General features: G+C 39.5%; 2 protein-coding genes and 1 pseudogene across 2 annotated transcripts; 1 reads left to right on the forward strand and 2 right to left on the reverse strand.

Annotated features, from left to right (window-relative positions):
* The first annotated feature begins 2778 nt into the window (after positions 1–2778).
* On the forward strand, positions 2779–3765 carry LOC132234190 (olfactory receptor 7E178-like). The gene has a single exon (XM_059695232.1). The coding sequence runs from the start codon at positions 2821–2823 to the stop codon at positions 3763–3765; it is 945 nt and encodes a 314-aa protein (XP_059551215.1). The 5' UTR covers positions 2779–2820.
* An 8548-nt stretch (positions 3766–12313) lies between these two features.
* Positions 12314–13255, reverse strand: LOC132234535 (olfactory receptor 7D4-like; annotated as a pseudogene).
* An 8182-nt stretch (positions 13256–21437) lies between these two features.
* Positions 21438–22376, reverse strand: LOC132234191 (olfactory receptor 7D4-like). The gene has a single exon (XM_059695233.1). The coding sequence runs from the start codon at positions 22374–22376 to the stop codon at positions 21438–21440; it is 939 nt and encodes a 312-aa protein (XP_059551216.1).
* Positions 22377–25514: the final 3138 nt, after the last annotated feature.

The raw sequence follows: 25514 nt of genomic DNA on the forward strand, positions 1-25514 counted from the left end.
TGAGACTCAGACACAGGTCTCCTGATTCCCACCCCAGGCTCTGTCCCCTCCACTGCAGCACAATGATTGTTTCTTTCCAAACCAGCTTTAGTCTCAGATGAGCAAATGAAGGCATAATCAGCAGTTCTTTCCCTTGGGATTTGATGAGTTCATCTGTGAATTAGCAAAATGCACCAAGTGGTTTACTGGGACCTTTAATACATTAATGTTGTGGATCATAGGTTTCCTAGGAGGAGCAATGCATTTCTCAGCATATTTTGTTAAACCGAGATAAGAAAACGTAATTCCCTGTACAAGATGCGCATTTTCCTGGGGCTCTATCATGAAAACTCTTGCTAGTCAGACTTCAGGAAACTTTCTAACTTTATACCTTGGCAATCAGAGCATGTAGTTGATTTTGTCTCATTCTTCTATTGGGAAAACAAGTATAGGTAATTAATTGCAAAATGGCACATATATCAATTTTTACAACTCACTCAATTATATGTTTTTAAATATATCTTTAGAAAATTCTCACTTGTTTGATGTGGAAAGGAACTTAAGAATATTCTTAGCCCTGGCATAATAAAAAATTGAAAAAGAAAATGATTATCCATCAGGTAATACTAATCATCATTTAAAGTGCTGAAAGTGATGTATGCATTTCACAGAGAGACCTGAAATGCAATGCTGTGGTAAAAATGAAAACTCAGGGAACAATATGTGTAACATGAGAGTATTTAGATAAGTTTTAAAGGAAACTGCTTATGTATACATAGCATAAGGCTAACATCATAAAATATTGAAAAGATAATGCATCCAGCAAATCCATGACAATGTTTCCCTTCAGACAACTAAGTGCAGGAGAAGACCATGCAGAAGTAGCAAAATAACTTCAAGTTTTATCAATAATAAATATGAGTTCTTCAGCATGTATTATTAAATATTCGTATTTTCATATGGGTAATGGGTAAAATGGTATTGATAATAATTGATAACCTAATACAACATTTATAAATAGCCTGGCAATAGTTCCCTCCACGGGCTATATGTTAATATACCCAAAATACTTATGTGTAGAAATTCTGATTTATTTGGTTCTAGGTTATGGCCAGCCCATCATTAAGCTTAAAAGATCGATAGGTAATTATAATGATCAACTTGCATTGATAACCAGTGTTTAATATTTTATATTTATAATTCAGTGTTATTTCTTACAGCAACCCTATGAGGTCAGTTTAATTAATATACCCCTTTTACAGAGGAGCAAACTACCCAGGTGTTGGCAATAGTGGTCTTTGTTCTTTTCCCTTTTGATCATTCCCAAGTTACATCATTTTTTAATGCAAAAATAGTTTTTTATGATATAGTGAATGTAAATTTAGGCAGTGTTTATAAAATAGAAATGATCAGTTATACACATAGGAATCTAGTATGTCACAAAGGAATAAATATTGCGACAAAATAGCACTTCTGTTTTGACCTGTCAAGAGAAATGACCTGAGTTGCCTTCCGGGGACTAATTTAGGAGAAATGCAATCCCTCTGTAAGGGAGAACTGACTTGGAAAGCTCTGAAGCTGGTATAAGAAAGCCAACTTAAAGTTTAAGGAAACTTTGCCCTAAATTTCTCCACTGTTCATTGGAGGGTTGCTTTTGATGAGAAATTAACCCGTCACAAATGTTTCTGATTAGAGACAAATTTAAGAAGTGTTACCCATCCACTATAAAACTAAACAGTAAAGTGCAAACTGAACCTCAGATGTTTTTCTTGGTTTGTGTATCACTGTTAGAAAATAAATTTTCAAAAAAGAAAAGTAAGCAGAGTATTCATGAAAGTTAGTTGTTATTTAATCATTGGTGCATTGTAAATTACTATCATCTTCAGGATCAGTGATGTTGTATGATTTTGTTCACTTAACAAAAACATATTTTCCCCCATAGTTGGTTTGGCTTAGTGGATAGAGCATTGACCTGCACACCGAAGGGTCACCAGTTTGATTCTGGTCAAGGGCACATGCCCAGTTTGTGGTCTTGATCCATAGTAGGGGGTGTGCAGGAGGCAGCCAATCAATGATTCTATTTCATCATTGATGTTTCTATTTCTCACTCTCTCTCTGAAATCAGTAAAAATATATTAAAGATAACGAACAAAACAAAACAAAAAACACACATCTTTTTCAAAATATGTGGTCTACCAGACCAAATATTTATATATGATTTATATTTGAGGGACTTTTGTCAGACAATCCACCCATTTGAGTGAGCACTTATCTCCATGAAAGATGGATGTCAAAAAACAAATAAAGATGAAAACCCTTAAAGATATTTGCCATGTCAAAATGCTATCTCATTATGAACATTTTATTTTAGGTTAGAATAGAGTTAATGTGGTTTTAGCTCTTTCTAGACTACATTTTAAAATAAGGAAACTTCTTATACTGCATTTGGGTGAGATAAAGTACTTTCAACTGCTTCTTAGTTTCTTTCAATTATAATATTTGTCTTATAAAATAATATATCTCATTTCATGTCATTTTCTTCAAAAGTTGAGGGCTGATATTTTGATGTGCTCATGGACTTGTTACCTCAACATGTCCTTTCTTCTCTAATATTCTTTGACCCACTGACTCTAAAGTGTTTGTATATAGAAACAGATGAATAGCCCAGACATCAATAAGGAAAGAGTTCTAAAAAGAGTTCACAACTTAGTCATGTTGCTGAAGGTAATGAGTGAGGAGGTTCTATGGTCCTCAAGTGTAACTATTTGTGAATTGCTTGAATCCAAAATATGGGTGCCTCTACACTTGCTTCATTTATTTAGCGCTCTCTTCTTTTTCAAAATGTGTCCTATAGGCATAGAACCACAGAATCAAACACATAGCTCAGAATTCTTCCTCCTGGGACTCTCAGATGATCCAGAACTTCAGCCTCATCTGTTTGGGCTGTTCCTGTCCATGTACCTGGTGACCATGCTCGGGAACCTACTCATGATCCTGGCTGTCATGTCTGACTCCCACCTCCACACACCTATGTACTTCTTCCTTTCTAATTTGTCCTTGGCTGACATCAGTTTCAGCACCACGACAGTTCCCAAGATGCTGGTGAACCTCCAGACACACAGCAAATCCATCACCTATGCAGGCTGCCTAACTCAGGTTACCTTTTTTTCTCTTCTTGCATGTTTGGAAAGTCTACTCCTGGCTGTGCTGGCCTATGACCGGTTGGTGGCCATTTGTCAGCCCCTACACTACCTGGTCATCATGAGCCCCCGCCTCTGTGGCTTGTTGGTCCTGTTGTCATATTTCTTCAGCCTTTTGGACTCGCAGCTGCACTACTTGATGGTGTCACAACTTAGCTTCTGTGCAGATGTGGAAATCCCTCATTTCTTTTGTGACCCTTCTCAACTGTTCAACCTTGCCTGTTCTGACACCTCCACCAATGACATATTGATCTACTTTATTGGAGCCATCTTTGGTGGTGTCCCACTCTCAGGGATCCTTTTCTCTTACTATAGAATTGTGTCCTCCATTCTGAGAATCCCATCAGCAGGTTCAAAATATAAAGCCTTCTCCACCTGCGGCTCTCACTTGTCAGTTGTTTGCTTATTTTATGGAACAGGCCTTGGTGTGTACCTCAGTTCCGCTGTGTCATCTTCCCCATGGAGGGATGCGGTGGCCTCAGTGATGTACGCTGTGGTCACCTCCATGCTGAACCCCTTCATCTACAGCCTGAGGAACAGAGACATCAAAAGGGCCCTAAGGAGGATGATCAGAAGAATAGTCTGATCTCTACACGTGTGCTATTATTTTTGGTTTATAGACTGGAAAAAGCAGCAAAATCATACATGTGCAACCAGATATTCTGAATCTGCAGTCACACAATTCATAAGTATCTATATGGCTTTCTGCTTTCTGCTCACACAATGTTCCCTCTTAGAACAGCTATAATGGAATTGAGAGATTGTATTGGACTCGCAAATTATGTCATAACCCCTTCAGGATTATACATCATATTTCAGTCTACCCCTCTTACTTTTCTTATGCATTACCCAGGATTCTTGGTCATGAGCAGTCTTGTTTCTATTCTTAAAAAACAATGATAGCTCTCTCTTTGTTGTTATTTATTCTTTTTGTACTTTCCCCATGATTCTTCTCTATTTTTCCATATACTTCCTGATTCATGACCTTGGCCATATTTTTGAGAAAATAGGTTACCATTCAACGTCTTATCCATACAGGGTATTTTGAAATTTTAATGGGATGGTATTGATACTGAGTTTGAATAAGTAGTTACCAACTGGGACTTTCTTAGGATAATTGGATGTATGATTCTCAATTATCCAGATAATTTTTTCCATTCTATGTAACATCTCCTCCATCAAGTACATAGACCAAGATGAAAGGACAAATACTGTATAATTCCACTTATATGAGGCACCTAAAGTAGTCATATTCATAGAGACATAAAGTATAATTTTGGTTGCCAAAGGTGGGGGGAAAAGGGATAGAGAGTTAGTGTTTAATTGGGAAATAAAGTGTTTTATTTTGCAAGGTGAAAAAAAAAAGTTCTGGAGATGCATGTTGGTGATGGTTTCACAGCACTGTGAATGTACTTAACTTCTGAACTCAACACTTAAAATGGTTAAAATGGGCAGTAGCTGGGTTTACTCAGTGGATAGAAAATCGGCCTGCAGACCAAAGGGTCCTAGTTTGATTCTGGTCACCAGCTTGTACCTTGGTTGCAGGCTCCACCCTGGCCCGAGGCTCATGCAGTAGGCAACCAATCAATGTGTTTCTCTCACATCAATGTTTCTCTCTGTCTTTCTCTCTCTCTTCCACTAAAAGATCAATGGAAAAATATACTCTGGTGAGGATTAACAACAACAACAACAAAAATGGTTAAGATGGTAAATTTATGTTATGTTATTTTACCACAATAAAAAGAAAAGATATCCTTTTAGTTATGAGGGACATGTTGGTCCAAGTGTTTGGTGTACCACTTAGCCCTCAGCATCAGCCCCCATAGGGACCGGTCTCAGCTGCAGAGAGCCACGGTAACCAAGGTCATGCCTCCTTCTGAAGCATCTCACATGCCATGACATTTGGCATCTGGTCACCAATACCAGCCAACTCTAAGGGATCATCCTCAACCCAGACCTTCCTGGTGATTTTAGGAGGCCTTTGAGGGGCTTCAACTTGGCTTGACTTCATCCACTGCCCTTCCTTGTTACAAAGAGTTTGCATAAGCACAGCGTGTGAGGGAACAGTCCCTGCAAGACTGTTTTGACTTAAGACACCAGCCACAAGTTCAGAAGTCCCCAAGGCCACCCTCACTTCAGACCAGTAAGCCACAAACTCAGGGTCTCCTTCATATTCTATAATTTGCTCGGGTGACTCAGAATGAGGGCATTTCCTCAGGTTGAAGAATGACCAGCATGAGCCACAGAACTTAGGACAGTGTTGTATGTATGGTTACAGTTTGATTACAGTAGAGAAAGATAAATATCACATGATTTCCCTCATTTGTGGAATATGATGAACAACATAAGCTGATGAACAAAAACAGATCCAGAGACAGAGAAGCATTGATCAGAATGTCAAACCTCAGAGGGAAGGTAGGGGAGGGCGAGGGTAAAGAAGAGAGTTCAATCAAAGGACTTGTATGCATGTATATAAGCCTAACCAATGGACACAGACACCAGCAGGGGTGAGGGCATGAGAGGAGGGGTGGGGGGCAATGGGGGAATAAGGACACATATGTAATACCTGAATCAATAAAGAAAAAAACTTCATAAAACAAAACAAAACAAAAATGAATACAAATTAGGACTAGTGAAAAGAAGATAGACGTAGGGAATCCTGAAGCATTCCATATGTAAAGCCTCTTGTCCTCTCCCCATGAAGTCTGACACACTGTGACACAATACTCAGAGTCTTGCCAACCAGGTAGCACACCTGAGCTCCAGTATCCAGAGTTTTTAATGAGGCTTTGTTACCTAGATGTGATAAATTGAATTATTGCTCATTTGGTTGAACACAGTTTCCAGCTTTCCTCCACAGTGGGCTGACATCATTTGGCTTAAAGCCCTACCTCTTGATTTACCTGGTTAGTCTTTTTTGGCATGATCAATCTCCTTCTTTGATGACCTCATTAGCATAAATTATCATGTATGGTTGATCAGCTCCACCACAAATGTCCAATCAATGCTATCACTAGAGAAATTTAAAGGGCTTCATCATTTTGTTCCACTTAACATGTTTATTGTGGCTAAACTTATCTATATATATAAAAGCCTAAGCACTGTTATGACTGAGCGGCCAGAACAACTGGAACAACCAGTTGACAGGTAGCTATGATGCACACTGACCACCAGGGGACAGATGCTCAATGCAGAAGCTGCCCCCTGGTGGTCAGTGTGCTCCCACAGCCAACCTCCCATGGCCGGCTGGCGGCATCGATATCTGGCATCTGTTCCTGTCCCACCTGGCCCAGCGACTGTTGCCTCCTCTTCTGACCCTACTCGGGGTTGGGACTAGAAACCAGGGGTGGGTGGCAGCAGACACAACCCTTTACCCAGGGGAGCCAAGGGCTGGCTCCCCACATCAGCCCGGCCGTGATCACTGGCCTGGCCTAGGGATCCCCCCTCCCCCCGCCCCCGGCTGTGCAGAAATTCATGCACTGGTCCTCTAGCATATCATAAAATGTACTGTTACCAGTTTAAAAGTTAATGTGACCAACACTTCATAAGGCCAATATTCAAAATGACTGAGTTTGGAGTTAGGAAAGGTTTATTGATCAAGATGGTGCCCAATTGAGAAGATGGGGGCTTTAGAGGTTCCTCAAATCCATCCTCCCTCAGCCCCAAGTTGAGGCTTCTTTTAAATCAGGGAAGGGAAAATGGGGATAGGAGGTGATTGATGGCAGCAGGCATCTCTGGGCGCCTGCAGGGATCTGACTGAGAAAGAATAGAATCTCTAAATTTCTCTGTTGAGTCCTGCTGATGTTTGATAAACATTCACTATTTGGCACAAACTTCCCCATCTCCTTGGGAGAGGCACTTTCTGGCAAGGGACTATTCTTCCAAAAACTCAAGTCTCAAGCAGAATTCCTCTAATGAATTAGAATATCTATAGCAGGAGCTATTAGCCTGAAGACCATGGGGAGAAATGAAGGCTGAAAGGAAGACAGCCTCAGAAACCAAGTATTTTACTTTCTTACAGTAGCATTTTAACAATTTTTAAGTGTACAGTTTATACCCTTGGCATTAAGTACATTGGCAGTGTTATGTAACCATCACCACCGTGTGTCTCAAGAACTTTTTCCATCTTCCCAAAGGGAAACTCTGTACCCATTGAACACTAAGTTCCCATTCTTTCACTCTTTCAGAACCCTGACAAACTCCAGTCTACTTTCTGTGAATGAATTTTACTGCTCTTGGTAACGTATGTAAGTAAAATAATATAGTATTTATCCATTCAAAATGTCTCCATTTGGACATTTCAAAATGTCAACTCCTAATGTTCTCTTTCCTTCCCAATTTGCTCCACTCACAGACCTCCCTGTCTCAGTGGGTGCAATTCCATTCTTCCAGTTGATCAAACCCCACACCCTGGAGGCATTCTCGGCTTTTCCCCTCTCTCACACCCTGACTGACAACAAATTCTGGTGGCTCCTCCTTCAAAATGTAGCACAACTGACCACTTCCAACCCTTACACTACTATCCCTACCCTGGTCCTAACAACCGATATCACACCTGCATAGCATAAGCCAGTCCAAGCAGTCTGCCTCACCCTACCGTTCATGCTCAACCCAGCAGCCATATGATTTTTTAAAATCTTAAATCATCTTATGTGTCTGCTCAAATCCCTGCAGTGACTCCCCAGTCACTCAGAGTAATGAAGACAAAAGCCCTTCAGTGGCAGAGAAAGCCTCACAGGAAGACCCCTGATGCCTGTCCTCCTCTGAGCTGCTCTGCTCCCCTCACTGGCTATGCTGCAGCCACATTGCCTCCAGGCAACCTCCCACCTCAGGATCTTGGTATTAACCTCACCCTCTGCCTGGGGCACTGTTTCCCCAGATGTGTACTCACCTAAATCATTCAGCATCTTCACAAATATAACTTTCTCAGTGAGGTTTATGAAGACCACCGGTTTTAATATGACAGCCTCTCCTTCCCATACCCCTGATTCTCTTAATCCTGTGGCAGTTGAGCCCAAAATAATGATGGACACATAGTAAATAATCAGTAAATATAGGTTTGGTAAGTTGAGTAAACAAATGTGGTTCTGAAGGGTCTACCAGTAACATTGTCTCCTCACCACAGTATATTACTCAACGTGCAAAGAAGACATGCCTGTGTCAATTAGAATCATTTTCTAAGTATTTTTTTTTAACACAAAGGAGCTTAAATACATCTAGTCTCTATTAAGTAGTGAAGTTACCAGATGTGAGTAGTGAGAGCACCTGTTTCCCAGTCTCTTTTTATGTAGAGGTAACCAGTCTGAGAAAATAAAGCTGATAATCTGAAAGGAAACCCTCATGGTGTTTGAGACGCTGTGTGCAGTTGTGCCAGTGCACAGCTGAGCCTCTGCTCCGCTAGGTTCAGATGAATCAGGAGATTCTCTATCTGTCACTTGCCACCAAAGCTCACCTGTCCAGTGCGGCCTCATCTCCATGTGAGCCAGTAGCAGGAGATGGTCATGTCCAAGGAAAATCAGCAAGAGAGCTTTTCCACCTTCTCAGCTCAATACTTATGGGTCAAATGTTGGGAAATTTTATTTCACACACATGTCCTGTCATAGGTTGAATAACCTCCCAAAGATTTTCATGCATTAAGCTCTGGAACCTGTGAATATGTTAGCTTGGATGGGAATAGGCACTTCACAAAAGTGATTTAGTTAAGGATCTTCTGATTGGGAAAGTATCATGAATTATCTGAATGGGCTCAATGTAATTACAAGGGTCCATATCAGAGGAAGTTAGAGGGACTAGGGAGAGATTTGATGATGTTCTACTGTTGAGTTGAAAGATGGAGGAAGGCATCACAAGCTAATGAATGCAAGAGATTTCTAGAATTTGGAAAAGGCAAGGAGATTCTTCTCCAGAGTTCCCAGGAGGAAAGCAGCCCTGCTGATACATGTTACGCTTCTGATCTCTAGGGTTGTAAATCCTTTTAAGCCACTAGACTTATGGCAATTTGTTATAGCAGCAATAGGAAACCAATACACCTCTCTAAAAAATGTATGCATCTCATTGCCACTGGCTTAGATCAGCTCCTTATCATCTCTCTCCAAGACTATTTCAGTAGCCTCCTTATTGTTTCCTATACCTCAAATTTCTCCCAGTCAGGGAAATGATAAAGTCCTCACATTATACTAAAGATGATGTGGACAAAAGGGGCCACATGCTAACCTGACGAGTTCAGGGAAGGCCTGCATGGTGGTCTTGCAAACTCAGAGAACTAAAGTAACCACAAAGGATGGTCTGAAACTAAACTAACTAAAAGCAGTTATGGTGGGTAGTTACATTCTAGGCTGGTATCTACACTGACAAGGTCAACCTTTACCTTAACAGTCTACCTGTCTTTTTGCATCTATAATAACATACCCTTGAAATGTCTGGGTAACTTGTAACTTCCCTTTTTCTGGACCCCTTTGCCCAACCTAATGTGCCTGGGCGCCAGGACAAGTAACACAAATTATCATGTTAATTGTTCCTGCACTCACCTAAGTATGTGTCTATTATTTTGCTTTTTTATCCAATCTCAGGGGTTTCCCTACTTCACTTTCTCCCACCTCTCTAGTCTATCACCAATGGATTTCATGTAACCCACCTACATTCCTTCCTTTGATTGCAATGTATAAATACAGATATAACCCACCATTCTCCGGAGCATTAGCTTAATCTGTTGAGGTCCTGTTTCCCAGCAATTTTCAACAGTTTGGCTCAAATAAACTCACAAAAATTCTTTACAGGTTTGAATGTTTTTATGTTAACAATGACAACATAGCCCTGGTGCTAAATCTATATAATAAAAGTGTAGTATGCAAATTGTCCCCTCAACAGGGAGTTCTTCTGGGAGTTCTACCAGGGGGCAGGGCCGGCCAAGGGAAGGGAGGGAGGCCCTGGCTGGCAGCAGGAGGTCAAGGGAAAGGGAGGGAGTACCTGGCCAGCAGCCGGCAGCTGCTAGTGACCCTACCAGTGCACGAATTTAGTGCACTGGACCTCTAGTTTGCTTATAAAATCCTTAGTAGGTCAAATTATACTACTAACAGTCTGCCTCCCATCTATGTATCCAACCTTTTTTTTTTTAAAATATATTTTATTGATTTTTTACAGAGAAGAAGGGAGAGGGATAGAGAGTTAGAAACATCGATGAGAGAGAAACATCGATCAGTCGCCTCTTGCACACTCCCTACTGGGGATGTGCCCGCAACCAAGGTACATGCCCTTGATCAGAATCGAACCTGGGACCCTTGAGTCTGCAGGCTGACGCTCTATCCACTGAGCCAAACAGGTTAGGGCTCCAACCTTATTTTTAATAACTGACCTACAAGTTCCATATATTTTCTGATTTGCTTCACTCTTGAATGTCTCTTGAATATGACCCAAATCTATTCTTCATTAAATTTCTACTCATACTCTATTATTCAACATTCCAAGCATATTCTCTTAGTAGAATGTTTTCCTTCATACCAAGTGTTGGCAAAGATGTGGAAAAACTGAAATCTTCACACATTCCTGGTGGGCATATAAATTGGTTCAGCCACTTTGGAAAATAATCTGGCAGTTTATTTTTTTAAATATATTTTTATTGATTTCAGAGAGGATGGGAGATGGAGAGAGAGAGAGAGAGAGAGAGAGAGAGAAATATCAATGAGGAGAGAGAATCATTGATTGTCTGCTTCCTGCAGGCACCCTACTGGGGATCAAGCCCGCAACCCAGGCATGTGCCCCAGTAGGGAATGGAACTGTGACCTCCTGGTTCATTGGTCAATGCTCAGCCACTGAGCCATGCCAACTGGGGCAGTTTGGTAGTTTTTAAAAGTTAAATGGAGCTCCAGAGCACATGTCTGATTTTCCTGCTTGATCCCTGGCAGGGGGCCTGTACGAGGCAGCCAATCAATGATGCTCTTCCATCATTTATGTTTCTATCACTCTCTTCCCATCCCTTCTTCTCTGAAATCAATTTAAAAAATGTATGCTATTAAAAAAGAGCTTTCTCTGACAGGACATATTTCCCTGTCACTTCTACTACCATATATTGAAAAAGTAAGTTCCAGCTGGCTGGTGCTGGATGTTGGAAGTCATGCAATAGAGATGGTGAGAGAATCCCAGCGAATGTGGGGGGACTGTTGGCAGCATGTACTCCTCCATGCTTCCTTGCCAATTCAATTCTATCAACATTTCCCCCCCAAAGTGAATTAGGTTCTAAGCATGTTCCATATATCTGTAAGTAATATTCCTGAGGCACCACAAGAAAGTTCCAGAAATAAATTAAATCCCATGAGAAAACAACTCTTATTTTACTGTGTTCATTATTACTTGATTTTGGATCTTATAGCATGTATCTCAAAATTGAAATAAAGGAAAATATGTCATATAAAAAAGAAAAGGAAGGATGATGGATGGGAAGAATAATCACAAAGTATGACACATCTCAGTTTTTGAGGCAGGAAATACCTATATGTCATCTGAAGACAACATCTTTCAAATCTAGATTTCTACTCTGAACTTGAAAATCACATCACAGTTCCTGTGTAAGGTAGGATAGTGAAGTCAGTTTTCTAGGTTGTAGTCCAACTCAATCTCAGCCTCATTTTTATTTTTTTTTTTGAAAAGTGAAGTGAGAAAATAATCTCAAAGAAATGTTTTCAAAATGAAATTAAGTCATTCATGTGAAGAAAAAAGTAGAGTCCTGATATCATAAGCAGGTTGTTCTGATTACCGTATGATTTTAATATATTTCCTTCTGGAAAAAAAACAAGCAAACAACCCAATTAAGGTGAAGATCAGCAACATATGAAGACAACTTTTTGGGAAACTAAGTCAGCGCTTGATATGATAAGTGCTTTAAGTTTAAGAATTGCTGCAGGAATGCTGACTAAACATGGACATTGTGCACACCATATAGGGAAGAAAAGTAAAAAAGGAATTCACAAGGGAGTTGTTGAAAAGAAACTAATGCAAAAACAAACAAATGTAAAATTACACATGCTTTGAAAATAGAAGAAATCAAGCTTATTGTTGAGGAGTGAAAAAGAGCTAGGTATTTAAATTTGTAACATTTACCTTTGGGCACACAATGTACACTTAGTTCTAAGGCCAAAGCACTATCTCAGACAAGATGCTGCTAGTTTTAGGAGCCTTCTCAGGGCCCCTTTAACATCCTTGTTCCTCAGGCTGTAGATGAAGGGGTTCAGCATGGGGGTGACCAGGGTGTACATGACTGAGGCAACTGAGTTGTGTAGGGAAGAATGGGTCAGAGCAGAACTGAGGTAGACCCCCAGGCCTGTGCCATAGAACAAGGAAACCACAGAGAGGTGAGAGCCACAGGTGGAAAATGCTTTATATTTCCCTCCTGCAGAGGATAGTCTCATTAAAGAGGAGACAATCTTAGAGCAAGAAAACAGAATTCCAGTAAAAAGAAACACAACCAATAAGACAGTAGCTACCTACATGAAAATGTTATTGATGAGGGTGTCAGAGCAGGCCACCTTGAGGATCTGAGCCAGTTCACAAAAAAAATGTGGAATTTTTGTGCCCACACAGAATGTCAGCTGCCTCATCAATAGAATATGAAGGAGGGTGTCCCAGAACAGGATGAGCCAAGACACAAGAACCAGAAAACCACAGAAGCGTGGGTTCATGATGACCATGTAGTACAGAGGTTGGCAGATGGCCACATACCGGTCATAGGCCATCACAGTCAGGAGGAAGTTGTCCATTCCAGCAAAAATCATAAAAAAATACACCTGAGTGAGGCATCCGATGTAGGAGATGTTTTTGCTCTGTGCCTGGACATTCACCAGCATCTTTGGGACCGTGGTGGAGGTGAAACAGATGTCCACAAAGGACAGGTTGGTGAGAAAGAAATACATGGGCGTGTGGAGGTGGGAGTCAGAGCTGATGGCCACAATGATGAGCAGGTTTCCAAGCACAGTGAACAGGTACATGGACAGGAATACTCCACAGAGGAGGGGCTGCAGTTTAGGGTCATCTGAGAATCCCAGGAGCAGGAATTGTGACATTTCTGTGTGGTTTTCTGCTTCCATGCAGCTGTTGTGTCTTATAAAGAAAAAATCCAAGGCAACATTCAATAAACAGCCAAGTGGCATCTCCGTTATTCATCACATTTTGATTTCACCTTTGCATGAACATCTTACATGATCTAGTAGTCATTCCTATGCCAGTGATTCACTCATTTAAGTGGTAACCCATTTTTATGTAAAATTGTGTAATTACTCAAACTTTCTTAAATTTAGCAGAAATCTTTCTCTCTCTCTTCATTTTCTCCTCACTAATTCTATTTATGGACGTATACCAATTTCTTCTTTCATATGAGCCTTACAAAATAACTGAAGGCATTTAAGGTCTTTTCTTTCATAATATCTATATTTCTTTCATTTTGTAATAGTGATTAAAACATGTGTTTTCAACTCATGTAACCTTAATTCTGTAACTTGATGCTTTATATTGATGTCACAATTAACTCTATATGTACTTTCCTGTGTTTCTTTTTAAAATGTGGTTACTGCTATTACCATCTTTCTGAGGTATGAAAATGCCTTTAATCACAGTAAAAACTTGATAAAGTATAGCTGTTATTATCATTACTAGAGGCCCAATGCACGAAGATTCGTGCAAGAATAGGCCTTACTCCCCCTGGCTGCTGGCACCTGCTTCTTTCCGGCACCCAGGACCCAGGCCTTCACTCTGGCCGCTGCCTTCCACCTTCCCTCCAGGCTGGAGCTGCCTCCTGCCTGCTTAGGCCGACTCCGTGGACACCGCCCAGAGGCCGGCCCTCGGCAGCCGGCCAGGGCTTGCGGGAGGCTTGGCTTCCTTCATCGCTGGGGTGATGAAGGAAGCCAAGCATCCTACCCAAAAGAAGCCAAGCATCCCCCCAGCTCCGGCCAGCTCCATGGCTCCGGCCGGCACCGCCATCTTTGTGGCTATGAGCGCCGCCATCTTTGTTGTGGAGTGATGGTTAATTTGCATATTACCCTTTGATTAGTATAGATGGCCAGTGTACTTCGCGACAGCTCCTGCATTGAGCATCTGCCCCCTGGTGGTCAGTGCACATCACAGCTACTGGTTAGACAGATGGACACTTAGCCTTTCATATGTATACATTAATCCATTCCTTCATCTCAATTATTATTTCTTTGTTAAGCCTCATCTGAGGATATTTTTTCCCATTGATTTTTAGAAAGAGTAAAAAAGAAGGAGAGAGAGAGAGCAAGAGAAAAACAACAATGTGAGAGAGACACATTATTTGGTTGCCTCCTGCATGTTCACCTGCAACTGAGGTTCATGGCCTGGACCAGAATTGCACCCGTGACCTTTTAGTCCATTGGCCAACAATGTAATCATAGCCAAACTGGTGAGGGCTCAATTATATTTGATATATAACTCTTCCAAAGTACAGTATAAAGCTGTGATTTAGAAAGTAGGATCTTGAGTCAGAATTTGTGGAATAGAATTTGGTCTACCATGTTATATTTCTGTGACCTTGACAAAGTTATTTAATGTCTTTTAGCTACTGATACCTCACCTACACAATGACATTAGGAAATATTTTCCATATTGTAAGACAGATGAGTGATTAAATGAGGTGGTACATGTGTATAATTTTTCTAGTGTAGTCTCTGTGGCATACAGTGGACACTTGATAAAAGTGATTTCTGTTGTTAACATCACCATAAATCTGTCTTGCATGGTCACCATTTTTAGTATTTCTCTTAAACTGGGCAGTCATCATTATAAAACAACAGGTCTGCTATCTTTTTTTTTTTTTAATCACCACACAACACTTCTAATTAATGAAGATCCTTATGGCTTCTTATTTCAGAGACTGCCTGCCAAGTAGATTCTTCCAAGAAGAGGAAGATGCATACGGACTACATAAATACTAGGGAAGAACAAAAGCACACTACCTTAAAAAATAGAAAGCATGTGTGAGGTCATGTGTGCATGTGTACATGCTCTCAAATGGAGATGTGTTTATTAAAATCAGTGGAATTGAAAAAATAATGTAATTCATGTAAAAGTATTCAAAGTGCCTATACATGAAATCACCCTAAAAATTGAAAGGCAAATTTAAGATTTGAAAATAAAAGGCCATAATGATGAGCAGGTTTCTACCAGTCAAATGGTAGAAAATATTTGCAAACAATGCCTCCACTAAAGGGGCTAATATCCAACACATATAAAGAACTCATTCAACTCAACTATAACAAAAAACCCCCCAAGCAGTTCAATTAAAAAACTGGGCAGACAATTTTCCCAAGAATACATGCAAATAGCCAACAGACACATGAAAAAAATGCTCAACTTCACTAGCTAATGGGGAAATGCAAATAAAATCCACATTGAAATATCACCTCATACCTGTTAGAATGGTCATGATCAATAAGAAAAGAAATACATTTTTAAGACCATGTGGGACTTGGTATCAGAAAGGGTTTGAGAGAACCATGAGATTGAGAACAGGTCATTAGGGTCAGGAGGTACAGAATGTGTGAGTCCCACAGTTTGAGCATTCTATAATATTCCTTAAAGTGCCTCTCAGGTTGGTAATTTTAAGTTCATTTGTGGGTTATAAGTTGTAACTATTTTTGCTCACCATTGTCCTTTTAGGGGTCTATCTGGTGCCTGGCACATAGTAGGTGCTCAGTGTGTTAGATGTATAATAAAGTTTGAGACCAAAGTGTCAACTATAACACAAAAAGGAAATCTTCCAGTTCATCATGTAATTAATTGGTTTCCTCCTGCTAAATGAGGAAAACAGTGGCAATTTCTTAACTCAATAACAGCTGTTTTAAAACTGCAGACAATAGAAATCAACAGATAAAGAAACAAAACAAACTTATAAACATGGACAATAGTATGGTGGTTATCAGAATATTCTACATTAACTCACTAGAATAGTTGTGCTGAATTCATGAACAGACTAATGCAGTAAACTTCATCTTCAATCAGTTGATATTCTGCTGTACATCTAAAGAGATTGGTAAAATGAGGGGGAAAACTTGCCTGAGTATTGAATATCAGAAATAATTATATTAATTGTAGCTAATATTGTGGACACTAAGGTGAAACAACAATAACTTCAACAGAGAACTACTAAGTGATGTCAGTGAGTCAGATCTGCTGCAAAATAGATAAGTAATACATTAAAGAGACTCACTCACATTAGGAACAGCGTAGATAACACCTCATGCATAGATCTCCAGTGAGCATTTAATGAATAAATGGTTGAACACGGAAATCAAGAAGAGCCTACAATTATGGGAAAGATTAGAATAAAGCTGGAGATACTCGGGAAAACAATTCTCATTGTGGAGATCTCGATTCTGAAGAGAGAGAAGGAAACAGGCCAAAAGCTGGAAAAGACAGGGTTCAGTGGAAACTAAAATATCTTCAAAGTACAGCGACTTCATTGTAGTAAGCTAAATAATATAGGACTGTCCCAGTCTAATTATTCCAGAGGTAAAGCTCAGTACCCACTTGTCTCATTTCCTTTTCATTCCAACAGCCCTCACTGGAATACAAGGACCTTCTCTGCAGGATACTACTGATGCCTTCTGTTCTCCAAGGTCTGTCCCTGGGAAGCCCAGTTGAGTTTTTACTTGCCTGGGTTCAGAGAATTAAGGAACACAGCAAAAGGTACAAGTTTAAAATTTCCAGTACCTCAAGGGTTGAATTCTCAGAGCTCCTCATTAAGAAAATTGTTCTATTGTTGTTTCATCCTCCAAACAATTCAGATCCCAGGGGGAGCAAAGATGAAAGAATGGAAAAATTTTCTCTGATGCTGTGCCTGTACAAGCATCAAAGGGGGGAGATTACATTTATTATCTCTGAGGAGAAACACTTCTTTCTTTGATTTGACTGAAAAGTGGCAAGCTGTCTCCTAAGGAATGTTTAATGGTCTCACACACCAATTTTCTCTGATGTTCTTCCTTTGAAGAACATTTGGAGTTTCATGGATTACTTGGTGTCCACAATATCAACAAAGCAAAGAGGTCCTTTCAAAGGAGAAGCAGAGTTGTAAAATAGTTTGGTTCTGTGGAAAGGACCAGCCAAACAAGGACTGAAAAATGTTCTTGGCATTTCCCAGTGAGATGGACCTTCTGTGGACATTAATGAGGGCTCCACTTACTACCTCTAGAGAACCAGAGACAGAAACAATCCAGGTAGAGGGGTTTGAAGAGTGAGAATTGGGGGGAAATAGGTGACAAATATAAACCACTTATCATGTTTGTGGGAATGGGAGGAGAGAGTATAAAGCACAGTGTAAAGGCAGTGTGGAACATGAGAGGGTTTAAGAAAAATTTAACGGAACAGGTTCAGCTTAAAACAGAATGACCAAATTTAGTGCAGGCATTTGAATACACAGAAAGTGCTGACTACATAATCCACAGGATGCAGTCAATAGAAGTCACTGACAATCATAGTGTGCGTCCTCTTTGATTTACTTGGATCAACTTCTTGCATAAGTTTTTGAGAAGCTCTTCCATGGTTACAGTAGGTCTCTTTTAGGGGAGAGGTTGAGTGAGATGCATTAAAATACAGGATGATCAGTGGAAAGAATTATAGTTTCTGCTATTGTAGGGGGTATTAAAGCCACACTGATACTCAGTGTCTCTCTCCTCTGCTATCCATTCTCAACTCTCCTCAGCCTTGATTATTAATTGTGTTATGAATGACTTACCCGGTGGGGTGATCCTAACACTCACCCCCTAGGGTTAACAAGTGTCACCCTCATAAATTAAATTTAGAAAATTATTCATATACTTTTTATTCTTTTTGTTGAAATGACAAAAGGAATTGCTGTTTTTCATTTCATTCTCTTTTTTTGGTATGATCCCATTTATATGAAATGCCCGGAATAGACACAACTATAGGCAGGGCGCAGATTAGTGATTACCAGGGCTCCGCTCAAGGAGGGTGCTGGGAGTGACTGCTTCACTCCTGGAGTTTCCATGTGGGGTGATGTGGGGTGATGAAAATGTTTTGGAACTAGACAGAGGTGATGGTTTTATAGCACTTAAATGTACTAAATGCCACTTAATTGTTCACAACTGTTCATTTTGTTATTTAATTTTACCTCAATTAAAAAAATACAGGATTATAAAAGTTTCCAAACACTATCTTCTCACCAGGCCCCTGGGTGGTTTTCTTCCCTTCCACCCAATTCGAGTAGGCAGAGTAGGCCCCGCTGTTGGGGAGGCTAATCCAAGGCCCTGTGATGCCGATGCTGGTGTCCCCATTGTGGTCGTCACAGAGCCATCTCCTGAGCGGTAAGTCGTCCCCCAGGCTTCAGCAAGCTTGCTCATGGTGCTGGAGGTCATGGCACTGTCCCTCTCTGAAGACACATCCGCCCGATCTTTTTCTTCATTTCTTCATTTCCTTTGCATGTTGTTTGTTTCAGCTGTCAATCTTCATCTTGCAGGACATTATTTCCCATCTCAACTGATCTGTTATCCATTTTCCTACCATAGCTTTTAACACTTTTTGAAATTCTTCCTGCCTGCTCTTAAGTTGGCTTAACTGTTCCTTCTTGTCTATCTATAAACCTATCACGGTCGCAGCCATCGAAGTATCGCCGTTCTTGAACGCAGTTGGCGCAGATGAGCCGCCAGCAGGTGGCTTGCACAGCGGACACCGCTCCACCACGTACAGTCCCTCTGTGTCATCCACTGAGTCCACCAGGTACCTGGAGAGCAGTCTGAGCTGCAGCCGGGAGCCTCTGGCACCCTGTGTCCCTTCCCACTGGTAGAGGCCATGATAGCCTGAGAGCGGACTAGTCACTCATTTCCTTTTCTAATGTGTTATTATTAGTAAACTAGAGGCCCAGTGCAGGAAATCATGCAAGAGTAGGCCTTCCTTCCCCTGGCTTCCCTCTGGCACCTGGACCGGGCTTCCCTAGCAGCCCTGGTTTCGTCCAGAAGGATGCCCAGTCTAATTAACATGTTACACTTTTATTATTATAGATTAGAAAGCAATAGATTTTTATACATTGGTTTTATATCCTGCAAATTTACTGTATTTGTTTGTTGTTTCTAAAAGTGTTTGGTGGAGTCTTTAGGGTTTTTAATGTACAGAATCATGTCATCTGTAAAGTGTGACACTTTTACTTCTTCCTTTCCAATTTGGATGCCTTTTATTTCTTTCTCTTGCCTGACTGCTCTGGCTAGGACTTCTAGAACTATGTTGAGTGAATGTGGTGAGAGTGGGCATCCTTGTCTTGTTCCTGGTTTTAGAGGAAAAGCTTTCAGCTTTTCACCATTGAGTGTGACATTGGCTGAAGAGGTGCCATACATGGCCTTTATTATGTTCAGGCACGTTCCTTCTATTCCAATTTTATTTAATGTTTTAATTATAAATGGATGCTTTACCTTGTCAAATGCTTCTTCTGCACCTATTGATAGGATCATATGATTTTTATGCTTGGTTTTGTTATTGTGTACTACTGATCAATTAATGACAATGTTTGCTTTTGGGGGACAAGTATACAGGGCAATGACATCATACAGGGATTTAAGGAAAACAAATTCTAAAGTTTTAAATCTCTATAAAACATGAATTTGGAAGAAAATAATGTTAAATGCTCATATTTTAAATATTAATGATAGTTATAAGAGGTAAAGGTTAATTGAACAATTTCTAAATGCCTTGCAGTATTCTAAGGCAGTGTTACTACCACTAAGAACTATAGAAATTATTATTTAATTGCTTCTAGGCTGTGACGAGGCATCAGTACATTTTACAATATTCACAGGTAAACATGATAACCAACTAGGAATGAAATCTACTTGTTCAAATATTTTAGGTTTAATTTAATTTAATTTCTTAAAACAACCCAATAAGGTAAGTTCAATTATTATCCCCACTTTACTGATGTAGAAACTCCCTAGGTGTTTGTTACATCAATTTATTTTTCTCCTTTGTATTTTGTCCAAAATTAAATCATAGTGTGACCTGGCCAGAGAAATAAAGATCAGAGTTGGCTTTAGAGAGCTGATTTAAGGAAAATTGTCTTTAAGAAAAATTAATTTAAAATAGAATTGGGTTAGCACTGGCTGGTGTGGCTCAGTTGGAGCGAGTTTCATCCCAGACACAGAAAGGGTGCTAGTTGGATCCCAGTCAGCGGAAATAACCAGGTTCTGGGTTGGTCCCAATTCGGGTGCATGGGGAAGGCAACAGATCAACGTTTTACTCTCACATTGATGTTTCTCTCTCTCTCTCTCCCTCTCCCTTCCTCTTTCTCTGAAGTCAATAAAAGCATGTCCTTGCAAACTCAATTTATTAACATTCTTCCCCCAAGTGATTTAAGTTCAAAACATGTTCCACAAATGTGTAACTATTATTTCTAAGGCACCCCAACAGAGTTCCAAGAAAATTAAATATTGAGAAAACAACTCTTATTTTATTGTACTCATTATTACATGGGTTTGGATCTCAGAGGGTCTATCTCAAAATTGCAATAATAGGAAATAATGGTCAAATAGCAAAGAAAGGAAGGACGATGGATGGAAGGATCACAATGAATGACACATGTCAGTTTTCAAGGCAGTAAATTCCTAGCTGTCATCTGAAGACAACATCTTTCAAAGATTCCTACTCTGAAATTGAAAATCACACATCACAGTTCCTGTGAAAGGTAGGAGAGCAAAGTCAGCTTTCCAGGTTGTGGTTCAACTTTAATTCAGTCTCTTCTTTTGAAAAGTGAAGTGAGAAAATAATGTCAAAGAAATGTTTTAAAGATGAAATCAACTCATTCATGTGAAGAGACAAGTAGAGTCTTGATATCCTAAGCACATTGTTCTAATTACTGTATGATTTTCATATAATTTCATCTGAAAACAATAACAACAACAAGCATACAATCCAATTAAGGTGAAGATAAGCAACAGATGACACCAGAGGACAACTTTTTGGAAAACCAAGTCAGCACTTGATATGATAAGTGCTTTAAGGTTAAAGTTAGAAATCTTAAGAATAGCTGCAGGAATGATGATCAAACATAGAACATTGTGGAAACCATATAGAAAAGAAAAGTCAGAAAGGAATTTCTGAGAAAAAGTAATACAAAAACAAAAGTGAAATCACACATGTTTGGAAAAAGAAGAAATAAGTCTGTCTTTAAAGTGTAAAAAAAGAACCAGATATTTAAATTTGCAACATTTACCTTTGGCTACACAATGTACACATAGTTCTGAGGCCAGAGCTCCATCACAGACAAGATACTGGTAGGTTGAGGAGTCTTCTCAGGGCTCCCTTCACATCCTGGTTCCTCAGGCTGTAGATGAAGGGGTTCAGCATAGGGGTGACCAGGATGTACATGACTGAGGCAACTGAGTTTTGTAGAGAAGAATGGTTCAGAGCGGAACTGAGGTAGACCCCCAGGCTTGTCCCATAGAACAATGAGACCACAGAGAGGTGAGAGCCACAGGTGGAAAATGCTTTATATTTCCCTCCTGCAGAGGATAGTCTCATTAAAGAGGAGACAATCTTAGAGTAAGAAAACAGAATTCCTGTGAGAGGAAGCACACCCAGGAGGGCGGTAGCCACATACAAGACGATGTTATTGATGAGAGTGTCAGAGCAGGCCACCTTGAGAATTTCAGCAAGTTCACAGAAGAAATGTGGGATATCAGTACTGACACAGAAGGTCAGTTGCCTCATAAGAAGAGTATGAAGCAGGGAGACCCAGAACATGATGAACCAAGATATCAGAACCAGAATGCCACAGAAGCGTGGGTTCATGATGACCATGTAGTACAGGGGGTGGCAGATGGCCACATACCGGTCATAGGCCATCACAGTCAGTATGAAGTTGTCCATTCCACCAAAAATTATAAAAAAATACACCTGAATGAGGCATCCAATGTAGGAGATGTTTTTACTTTGTGCCTGGACATTCACCAGCATCTTTGGGACCGTGGTGGAGGTGAAACAGATGTCAACAAAGGACAGGTTGGCGAGAAAGAAATACATGGGGGTGTGGAGGTGGGAGTCAGAGCTGATGGCCACAATGATGAGCAGGTTTCCGAGCACAGTGAACAGGTACATGCACAGGAACACTCCACAGAGGAGGGGCTGCAGTTTAGGGTCATCTGAGAAACCCAGGAGCAGGAATTGTGACATTTCTGTGTGGTTTTCTGCTTCCATGCAGCTGGTTTATCTTATGAAGAAGGAGACAAAGCAACATTCAGTAAACAGCCAAGAGGCACCTAAGGGAGTCATCAACTTTTGATTCCACCTTTATGTGGACATCATTCATGATCTAGTAGTCATTCCAATGGCAGTGATTCACTCATTTAAGTGGTAACCCAATTTTATTTTAAATTGTAGTAATTATTCAGACTCTCATTAAGTTAACAGAAACTTTGTCTCTTTATGCTCTACAGACTGGTTCTAAATAAAAAGGCAACTTATCTGAATTTATGGACATTAGCCAATTTCTTCTTTAATATGAACCTTTCAAATACATAAATACATTTAAGTCCTTTTCTTTGATAATCTCCATGTTTCTTTCATTTCATAATAGTATTTAGAACATGTCGTTTCAACTCAAACATCCTTAATTCTGTGTGATCTGATGCTTTGTATTGATGTCACAGTTAATTCTCCATGTGCCTTATTGCATTTTTTCAAAAAAAACGGTTACTGCTCTTACCACTCTGTGTGGTTCAAAAATGCCTTTAATTTTCGTATGTTCTCTCTAAATACAGTAATTGTTATCATTTTAGTTTAATCTTTCATTACAATTGTTTTTTATATGTAACTTTGTCTAAATACAGTATAGAGGTGTGATTTAGAAAGTTGGATCTTGAGTCAGATTTCCTGGAATAGAATTTAGTCTACCATGTTACACATGTGTGACCTCGACAAAGTTATTTGATCCCTCTTACCTGCATATACCTCACTTACACCAGGGGAGTAGTAAATATTCCCTGCAATGTAAGGTGGGTGAGTAATTAAATGAGATGATGCATGTAATTTTTCTATTGTAGTTTCTGTGACATAAAGTGTACAGGTGACAAAAGGGAATTTCTGTTCTTAACATCACAATAAATCTGTCTTGCATGGTAATCAGTACTAGTATTTCTCTTAAAGTTTGGCAGTCATCATCATAAACTTAACTGGTTTGCTACCTTTATCTTTTATTGTCATGCAGGGCTTCTAATTAATGAAGATCCCGATGGCTTCCTCTTTCAGAGACTTCATGCCAAGTGGAATCTTCCAAGAAGAGGAAGATACATATAGACTACATTCATACTAGGGGAGAACAAATCACACTACCATTTTAATAAAATAGAAAGCATGTGTGAGGGCATATGTGCATGTTTAAATGCTCTCAAGTGGAGACGTGTTGCATTATAATCAGTGGCATAAACTTAAAAAAATAGGCTTCATTTAAAATTATTCAAAGTGTCTATAAAGGAAATTATCCTAAAAATTGAAAGGCAAATTTAAGATTTGAAAATAAAAAGGCAACTAGTATAATGGGAGAAGATATTTGCAAATAATACCTCTGATAAAGGGGCTAATACTCAAAGTGTATAAGAACTCATACAATTGAACAACAAACAGTACAATTAAAAAATGGGCTGCGGACCTGAACAGATACTTTTCCCAAGAAGACATAAAGATAGCCAATAGATATATGAAAAAATGCTAAACCGCACTAGCTATAGGGGAAATGCAAATAAAGTCCAAATGTGATACCACCTCATACCTGTTAGAATGGCTATTATCAATAAGAAAAGAAATAAGTTTTTGAGATGATGTGGAGAAAAGTGAAGGTTTGTGGGAAGGAAAATTGGTGCAGCTTCTATGCAAAACAGTAAAGAGATTTATAAAAACTATAAAGAATAGGTTACCTTATCACCCTGGAATTCCTTTTCAGAGTATCCAACTGAAAAAGTTGAAAAACATTTATTGATAAAGATATATGTATGTAGCTTTATGTTTATTGCAGAATTATTCACAATAACCAAGACATGGAACAACCTTAGTTTCCCTGGGGAGATGATTGGGTAAAGAACACGAGGTGCATATACTTCTCAGACATTAAAACTATGAAATACTGCCATTTGTGCCAACATGCATGGATCTTGAGAGCATCCTGCTAAGTGAAATAAATCAGATGGAAATCAACAAGAACCATGTAATTTACTCCTATGTTGAATATAAAACAGAAATCAACAAATGAACAAATAAATCAAACTCATATTCATAGATAGCAGTATGGTGGTTACCAGAGGAGGAGGAGATTGGGGGCAGGGGGGAATAAAGGAAGTAAAATGGAGACAAATATTTGGTGATGGACGGAAACTAGACATTGAGTGGTGAACACACAAAATAATATACAGATGATGTATTATAAGTTTTACACCTAAACTTATGCATTGTTATTAAGCAATATTATCACAATATTTTTAATTTAAAAAGTAAGTAAATGTATCTATTTTCAATGATAAAGGTGTTCCACTATTACTAACGTCTTGAGGATGCAGATTAAATAAGGAGAGAAAAAATATTACTGAGGATGCATTGAGTCTGTGGAGATGGGTAGAAAAGGCTTCCCTAAAATGCAAATACTTGAACCATTAGAGGAAGGATGGATAATTGTGAATGAGGAGAAATTCAAAAAGCACAAGCATTTTGGACTAAGAGAACCAAATTTCCAGTTGCACTTGGGTCAGTGAGCTTGCTAACAGAAGGGATTTGAGAGACCAGTGAGATAGCAAACAGATAATTGGGGTCAGGGAGGGCAGAGTGTGTGAGGCCCACAGTGGGAGTATCTTGTACTATTCTTTAAAGTGCCTCTCATGTTGGTCACTTTATGTTCATTTGTAGGTTATAAGTTGTAACTGTTTTTGCTCACCATTGTCATTCCAGGCACTTATCAGGTGCCTGGCACTTAGTAGGTGCTCAACATATACAAATGTTTGATGCGTAATACAGATTGAGACCAAAAGCATCAACTACAACACAAAAAAGAAATCTCCAAGCTCATCATATAGTTGGTTTCCTTTTGCTAAATGAAGAAACCAATGGCAATTTCTTAATTCAATAAAGAACAGTTGTTTGAAAGCGGCAGAGAACATGATATTATACATTAACTCACGAAAATATTTTTGTTAAGTTCACAAACAGACCAATACAGCCAATTCCAAATTCAATTATTTGATATTTTGCTGAACATTTAAGGAGAGTGGAAAATTGAGGCAAGGAAATTAGCCTGAAAGCTGAATGACAGAAATAATTATATAATTTGTAGATAATATTGTGGGCACTGAA

This window comes from Myotis daubentonii, chromosome 5 (assembly GCF_963259705.1).
Source record: "Myotis daubentonii chromosome 5, mMyoDau2.1, whole genome shotgun sequence".
NCBI classification, from domain to species: Eukaryota; Metazoa; Chordata; class Mammalia; order Chiroptera; family Vespertilionidae; genus Myotis; species Myotis daubentonii.

Excerpts from the sequence above, each read along its gene's own strand:
- LOC132234190 (XM_059695232.1), top strand. The coding sequence starts at position 2,821 with ATGTGTCCTATAGGCATAGAACCACAGAATCAAACACATAGCTCAGAA.
- LOC132234191 (XM_059695233.1), bottom strand. The coding sequence starts at position 22,376 with ATGGAAGCAGAAAACCACACAGAAATGTCACAATTCCTGCTCCTGGGT.